Here is an 8,379-nt window from a genome sequence, read left to right as displayed (position 1 = left end):
CTGATGATGTCATTACAACCAGACGACCTGATGATATCATTACTACTAGTTAGTTAACAACCAGACGTCCTGATGATATCATTACTACTAGTTAGTTAACAACCAGATGTCCTGATGATATCATTACAACCAGACGTCCTGATGATATCATTACTACTAGTTAGTTAACAACCAGACGTCCTGATGATATCATTACTACTAGTTAGTTAACAACCAGACGTCCTGATGATATCATTACTACTAGTTAGTTAACAACCAGATGTCCTGATGATATCATTACTACTAGTTAGTTAACAACCAGACGTCCTGATGATATCATTACAACCAGACGTCCTGATGATATCATTACTACTAGTTAGTTAACAACCAGATGTCCTGATGATATCATTACAACCAGACGTCCTGATGATATCATTACTACTAGTTAGTTAACAACCAGACGTCCTGATGATATCATTACAACCAGACGTCCTGATGATATCATTACTACTAGTTAGTTAACAACCAGACGTCCTGATGATATCATTACTACTAGTTAGTTAACAACCAGATGTCCTGATGATATCATTACTACTAGTTAGTTAACAACCAGATGTCCTGATGATATCATTACTACTAGTTAGTTAACAACCAGATGTCCTGATGATATCATTACAACCAGACGTCCTGATGATATCATTACTACTAGTTAGTTAACAACCAGACGACCTGATGATATCATTACTACCAGTGAGTTAACAACCAGACATCCTGATGATATCATTACTACTAGTTAGTTAACAACCAGACGTCCTGATGATATCATTACAACCAGACGTCCTGATGATATCATTACTACTAGTTAGTTAACAACCAGACGTCCTGATGATATCATTACAACCAGACGTCCTGATGATATCATTACTACTAGTTAGTTAACAACCAGACATCCTGATGATATCATTACTACTAGTTAGTTAACAACCAGACGTCCTGATGATATCATTACAACCAGACGTCCTGATGATATCATTACTACTAGTTAGTTAACAACCAGACGTCCTGATGATATCATTACAACCAGACGTCCTGATGATATCATTACTACTAGTTAGTTAACAACCAGACGTCCTGATGATATCATTACTACTAGTTAGTTAACAACCAGACGTCCTGATGATATCATTACAACCAGACGTCCTGATGATATCATTACTACTAGTTAGTTAACAACCAGACGTCCTGATGATATCATTACTACTAGTTAGTTAACAACCAGACATCCTGATGATATGATTACTACTAGTTAGTTAACAACCAGACATCCTGATGATATCATTACTACTAGTTAGTTAACAACCAGACATCCTGATGATATCATTACTACTAGTTAGTTAATAACCAGACGTCCTGATGATATCATTACTACTAGTTAGTTAACAACCAGACATCCTGATGATATCATTACTACTAGTTAGTTAAGAACCAGACATCCTGATGATATCATTACTACTAGTTAGTTAACAACCAGACATCCTGATGATATCATTACTACTAGTTAGTTAATAACCAGACGTCCTGATGATATCATTACTACTAGTTAGTTAAGAACCAGACATCCTGATGATATCATTGCTACCAGTTTTGCCTCTGGGTTCATACTTTTTCCTTTATGCTGACTGGTCAATATAATAATGAAATAATTGGTCCATTTAATGATTAATAATAAATAAGTGTTATAATCACTCAAAAATCACTCAATCCAGACAGATAGTGAAAGAAAGTCTGAATGTACCATAAAAATATTTATTGATAATTATATTATTTCTTGACAAAAGCAAGAGAAAGGACACACTAAGATCCCACTTTGAAAACGACAAAAAATGGCATGTATAAACAAACGACAGTAACATTAATGGAACATCAACGGAACATCAATGGAACATCAATGGAACATCAACGGAACATCAACGGAACATCAACGGAACATCAATGGAACATCAATGGAACATCAACGGAACATCAATGGAACATCAATGGAACATCAACGGAACATCAATGGAACATCAATGGAACATCAACGGAACATCAATGGAACATCAACGGAACATCAATGGAACATCAACGGAACATCAATGGAACATCAACGGAACATCAATAGAACATCAATGGAACATCAATGGAACATCAACGGAACATCAATGGAACATCAACGGAACATCAATGGAACATCAACGGAACATCAATGGAACATCAACGGAACACCTTACAATGATGAAATACTGGATCAGCAGTTTGATATGCTGATTGATGTTGTTGACTTACCGAAGTGTTTCCCTTCCTCTAACTAAAATATTAGTTCATATACAAACCAATACAATCATCACCATCATGGTCACCTCCCTCAACCATTCTTCAATCATTTCTCTTCGGTACCTCAGCCATCTTTTAAGAAAGCACAACTAAAGTATTTCCAGAGCGCTGGCCAAATGAAGATTTCATTTCAGAAATGCACATTAAAAAAGAAAAAAACAAAAAAAACAGCATTATGATTACAGTCACAATACAAATCCATACACAGCCAGACCGATGGTCGCAGGTCCATTTGTTCACATGCAGATAATAAGGATGAGGATGAATACAGTGTCAACACAGAGATAATATACAGTAAGGGGATGTAAGTGTAACAGTGGGCTACCAGATATCATTCATCTTCATTTCTTCCTCCCCAGTGTCCAAAAGTAGTCTCTCCCCCTCTGCCTTTCTGTCAAAACCAGGTCACTCCAACCGTCTCTATGCTGCCGCAGCCACACAGCTGAGCCCCGAGCAGCAATAGGAGAGGCCAGACGCCACAGAACACAGAGCAGTGGTCACCAACCGTCTCTATGCTGCCGCAGCCACACAGCTGAACCCCGAGCAGCGATAGGAGAGGCCAGACACCACAGAACGCAGAGCAGTGGTCACCAACCGTCTCTATGCTGCCGCAGCCACACAGCTGAGCCCCGAGCAGCGATAGGAGAGGCCAGACGCCACAGAACACAGAGCAGTGGTCACCAACCGTCTCTATGCTGCCGCAGCCACACAGCTGAGCCCCGAGCAGCAATAGGAGAGGCCAGACGCCACAGAACACAGAGCAGTGGTCACCAACCGTCTCTATGCTGCCGCAGCCACACAGCTGAGCCCCGAGCAGCAATAGGAGAGGCCAGACGCCACAGAACACAGAGCAGTGGTCACCAAAGCTGTACCCCTTTTCCCTCTGTCCCTCTCTTTCTCTGCTCTGCTCTCCACGAGTCCAGCCTATGAGTCCTTATCTCCACGGTGCAAACACACTGACCTGGAGCCTCTCAGCTGGCACTGTGGACCTGGGGGGAGGCGAGGGGAGACGAGGAGGTAGTGGGTGAGGGATAAAGAGGGACGACGGGACGCGGAGGGGAGGGGGGGAAGGGGCGCTTCAATGGTAGAGTTCCAGAGGTCCAAATTGGATCTGGTAATGGCTGGTCGATGGCGACGGAGGAGGGTCGTTAAAACCAGTACAACTCCTTCCCTTTCTTGTGATGCTGGAGGCCTGGAAAAAGAGAAAGAAGAAAACAATGAGAACGAGGCAAAACAGTTGTACTGGCTGCTCCTGGTCTTTAATCCTAACAACTTATTGGTCAAAGCAAATAGTAAGGACATTGATGTGTGTGTGTGTGTGTGTGTGTGTGTGTGTGTGTGTGTGTGTGTGTGTGTGTGTGTGTGTGTGTGTGTGTGTGTGTGTGTGTGTGTGTGTGTGTGTGTGTGTGTGTGTGTGTGTGTGTGTGTGTGTGTGTGTGGATGACACTAATTCCCTGTTTATTCCATACAACAGCAGCAAAGACACATACAGTATAACTGTGACCTACAGTATACAGCTCAACAACAACTGTGTCCTACAGTATACAGCTCAACAACAACTGTGCCCTACAGTATACAGCTCAACAACAACTGTGACCTACAGTATACAGCTCAACAACAACTGTGCCCTACAGTATACAGCTCAACAATAACTGTGACCTACAGTATACAGCTCAACAACAACTGTGCCCTACAGTATACAGCTCAACAACAACTGTGACCTACAGTATACAGCTCAACAACAACTGTGCCCTACAGTATACAGCTCAACAATAACTGTGACCTACAGTATACAGCTCAACAACAACTGTGACCTACAGTATACAGCTCAACAACAACTGTGACCTACAGTATACAGCTCAACAACAACTGTGACCTACAGTATACAGCTCAACAACAACTGTGACCTACAGTATACAGCTCAACAACAACTGTGCCCTACAGTATACAGCTCAACAACAACTGTGACCTACAGTATACAGCTCAACAACAACTGTGCCCTACAGTATACAGCTCAACAATAACTGTGACCTACAGTATACAGCTCAACAACAACTGTGACCTACAGTATACAGCTCAACAACAACTGTGCCCTACAGTATATAGCTCAACAACAACTGTGACCTACAGTATACAGCTCAACGACAACTGTGCCCTACAGTATACAGCTCAACAACAACTGAAATGACTAACAATCTCGTCCTAAGCCAGGTTGACAAACGATATTGTGGTTGTTGTCATGGTTGTTGTTGTTGTTGTAGTTGTTGTGGTTGTTGTTGTGGTGGTTGTTGTGGTTGTTGTTGTGGTGGTTGTTGTTGTGGTGGTTGTTGTGGTTGTTGTTGTTGTGGTTGTTGTTGTTGTGGTTGTTGTTGTTGTTATGGTGGTTGTGGTTGTTGTTGTGGTGGTTGTTGTTATTGTTGTTATGGTTGTTGTGGTTGTTGTTGTTGTGGTTGTTGTTGTTGTTGTTATGGTGGTTGTGGTTGTTGTTGTTGTGGTGGTTGTTATGGTGGTTGCGGTTGTTGTTGTTGTGGTTGTTGTGGTGGTTGTGGTTCAAATCAAATCAAATCAAATTTTATTTGTCACATACACATGGTTAGCAGATGTTAATGCGAGTGTAGCGAAATGCTTGTGCTTCTAGTTCTGACAATGCAGTGATTACCAACAAGTAATCTAACTAACAATTCCAAAACTACTGTCTTATACACAGTGTAAGGGGATAAAGAACATGTACATAAGGATATATGAATGAGTGATGGTACAGAGCAGCATAGGCAAGATACAGTAGATGGTATCGAGTGCAGTATATACATATGAGATGAGTATGTAGACAAAGTAAACAAAGTGGCATAGTTAAAGTGGCTAGTGATACATGTATTACATAAGGATGCAGTCGATGATGTAGAGTACAGTATATACGTATGCATATGAGATGAATAATGTAGGGTAAGTAACATTATATAAGGTAGCATTGTTTAAAGTGGCTAGTGATATATTTACATAATTTCCCATCAATTCCCATCATTAAAGTGGCTGGAGTTGGGTCAGTGTCAATGACAGTGTGTTGGCAGCAGCCACTCAATGTTAGTGGTGGCTGTTTAACAGTCTGATGGCCTTGAGATAGAAGCTGTTTTTCAGTCTCTCGGTCCCAGCTTTGATGCACCTGTACTGATCTCGCCTTCTGGATGATAGCGGGGTGAACAGGCAGTGGTTCGGGTGGTTGATGTCCTTGATGATCTTTATGGCCTTCCTGTAACATCGGGTGGTGTAGATGTCCTGGAGGGCAGGTAGTTTGCCCCCGGTGATGCGTTGTGCAGACCTCACTACCCTCTGGACAGCCTTACGGTTGAGGGCGGAGCAGTTGCCGTACCAGGCGGTGATACAGCCCGCCAGGATGCTCTCGATTGTGCATCTGTAGAAGTTTGTGAGTGCTTTTGGTAACAAGCCAAATTTCTTCAGCCTCCTGAGGTTGAAGAGGCGCTGCTGCGCCTTCTTCACGACGCTGTCAGTGTGAGTGGACCAATTCAGTTTGTCTGTGATGTGTATGCCGAGGAACTTAAAACTTGCTACCCTCTCCACTACTGTTCCATCGATGTGGATAGGGGGGTGATCCCTCTGCTGTTTCCTGAAGTCCACAATCATCTACTTAGTTTTGTTGACGTTGAGTGTGAGGTTATTTTCCTGACACCACACTCCGAGGGCCCTGACCTCCTCCCTGTAGGCCGTCTCGTCGTTGTTGGTAATCAAGCCTACCACTGTTGTGTCGTCCGCAAACTTGATGATTGAGTTGGAGGCGTGCGTGGCCACGCAGTCATGGGTGAACAGGTTGTTGGTTGTTGTTGTGTTGTTTGTGGTTGTTGTTATGGTTGTTGTGGTTGTTGTTGTGGTGGTTGTTGTTGTGGTGGTTGTTATGGTTGTTGTTGTGGTGGTTGTTGTGGTTGTGGTTGTTGTGGTTGTTGTTGTGGTGGTTGTTATGGTTGTTGTTGTGGTGGTTGTTATGGTTGTGGTGGTTGTTGTTGTGGTGGTTGTTGTGGTTGTTGTGGTTGTTGTTATGGTTGTTGTGGTTGTTGTTGTGGTGGTTGTTGTGGTTGTTGTTGTGGTGGTTGTGGTTGTGGTGGTTGTTATGGTTGTTGTGGTTGTTGTTATGGTTGTTGTGGTTGTTGTTGTGGTGGTTGTTGTGGTTGTTGTTGTGGTGGTTGTGGTTGTTGTTGCGGTTGTTGTTGTGGTGGTTGTTGTTGTTGTTATGGTTGTTGTGGTTGTTGTTGTGGTTGTTGTTGTGGTTGTTGTTGTGGTTGTTGTTGTGGTGGTTGTGGTTGTTGTTGCGGTTGTTGTTGTGGTGGTTGCTATTGTTATGGTTGTTGTGGTTGTTGTGGTGGTTGTTGTGGTGGTTGTGGTTGTTGTTATGGTTGTTGTTGTGAGGTTGTGGTTATTGTGGTGGTTGTTGTGGTGGTTGTGGTTGTTGTTATGGTTGTTGTTATGGATGTTGTTGTTTTTGTGGTGGTTGTTGCTGTTATGGTTGTTGTTGTGGTGGTTGTTGTGGTGGTTGTTGTGGTGGTTGTTGTTGTTGTGGTGGTGGTTGTTGTGGTGGTTGTGGTTGTTGTGGTTGTTGTGGTTGATGTTGTTGTTGTGGTTGTTGTTATGGTGGTTGTGGTTGTTGTTGTGGTGGTTGTTGTAGTTGTTGTTGTTGTTGTGGTTGTTGTTGTGGTTGTTGTGGTTGTTGTTGTTGTGGTTGTGGTGGTTGTTGTGGTTGTTGTTGTGGTTGTTGTTGTTGTTATGGTTGTTGTTGTGGTTGTTGTTGTGGTGGTTGTGGTTGTTGTTGTGTTGTTGTGGTGGTTGTTGTGGTGGTTGTTGTGGTTGTTGTGGTGGTTGTTGTTATGGATGTTGTTGTTTTTGTGGTGATTGTGGTTGTTGTTATGGTTATTGTTGTTGTTGTGGTGGTTGTTGTGGTGGTTGTGGTTGTTGTTATGGTTGTTGTTATGGATGTTGTTGTTTTTGTGGTGGTTGTGGTTGTTGTTATGGTTATTGTTGTTGTTGTGGTGGTTGTTGTGGTGGTTGTGGTTGTTGTTATGGTTATTGTTGTGGTTGTTGTGGTTGTTGTTATGGTTATTGTTGTGGTTGTTGTTATGGTTGTTGTTGTGGTTGTTGTTATGGTTATTGTTGTTGTTGTGGTGGTTGTTGTGGTGGTTGTGGTTGTTGTTATGGTTATTGTTGTGGTTGTTGTGGTTGTTGTTATGGTTATTGTTGTGGTTGTTGTTATGGTTATTGTTGTGGTTGTTGTTATGGTTATTGTTGTGGTTGTTGTTGTGGTGGTTGTTGTGGTGGTTGTTGTGGTGGTTGTTGTGGTTGTTGTTATGGTTGTTGATGTGGTTGTTGTTATGGTTGCTGTTGTTATGGTTGTTGTGGTGGTTGTGGTTGTTGTTGTGGTTGTTGTTATGGTTATTGTTGTTGTTGTGGTAGTTGTTGTGGTGGTTGTTGTGGTTGTTGTTGTTGTGTTCCTTTACACCTTTACACTACACTTGTGTATAAAGTAGTTGTTGTGAAATTGTTAGATTACCTGTTAGATATTACTGCATGGTCGGAACTAGAAGCACAAGCATTTCGCTACACTCGCATTAACATCTGCTAACCATGTGTATGTGACAAATAAGATTAGATTTTAATTTTAATTTGATTTGTGGTGGTTGTTGTTGTTGTAGTTGTTGTTGTGGTTGTTGTGGTTGTTGTGGTTGATGTTGTGGTTGTTGTTGTGGTTGTTGTGGTTGTTGTGGTTGATGTTGTAGTTGTTGTTGTGGTTGTTGTGGTTGATGTTGTAGTTGTTGTTGTGGTTGTTGTGGTTGATGTTGTGGTTGTTGTTGTGGTTGTGGTAGACTCAGCTGTAGTAGAGAAGAGACTGCATACCTGTGTCCATGTTGATGTCCATCTCACCTGGGGGCAGCAGGCCCGGCCAGGGGGCGGTGGGGTCCAGCTTGCTGATATCGTAGGGGTGTTGTCCGGGGAGGGTGCCCAGGTGGGAGGGTCGCACAGTGGGCA

General features: G+C 42.5%; 1 protein-coding gene across 1 annotated transcript in view; it reads right to left on the bottom strand.

Moving 5' to 3' along the window:
- Nucleotides 1–3,122: 3,122 nt before the first annotated feature.
- Nucleotides 3,123–8,379, bottom strand: part of LOC124001922 (transcription cofactor vestigial-like protein 2) — an 18,128-nt gene continuing 12,871 nt past the window's right edge. Inside the window, exons 3-4 of the mRNA XM_046309086.1 lie at nt 8,248–8,379; nt 3,123–3,544 (exon numbers count right to left, since the gene is read on the bottom strand). The exon at nt 8,248–8,379 is cut by the window's right edge and continues 285 nt beyond it. Of these exons, the coding sequence (XP_046165042.1) occupies nt 3,501–3,544; nt 8,248–8,379 (176 nt within the window). The 3' untranslated portion in view covers nt 3,123–3,500. The remainder of the gene's footprint in view (nt 3,545–8,247) is intronic.

This window comes from Oncorhynchus gorbuscha, linkage group LG17, assembly GCF_021184085.1.
Source record: "Oncorhynchus gorbuscha isolate QuinsamMale2020 ecotype Even-year linkage group LG17, OgorEven_v1.0, whole genome shotgun sequence".
In the NCBI taxonomy this organism is placed as follows: domain Eukaryota; kingdom Metazoa; phylum Chordata; class Actinopteri; order Salmoniformes; family Salmonidae; genus Oncorhynchus; species Oncorhynchus gorbuscha.
Note: the sequence above shows the minus strand (reverse complement) of the source record. Positions and strands in the feature narration are given on the sequence as shown.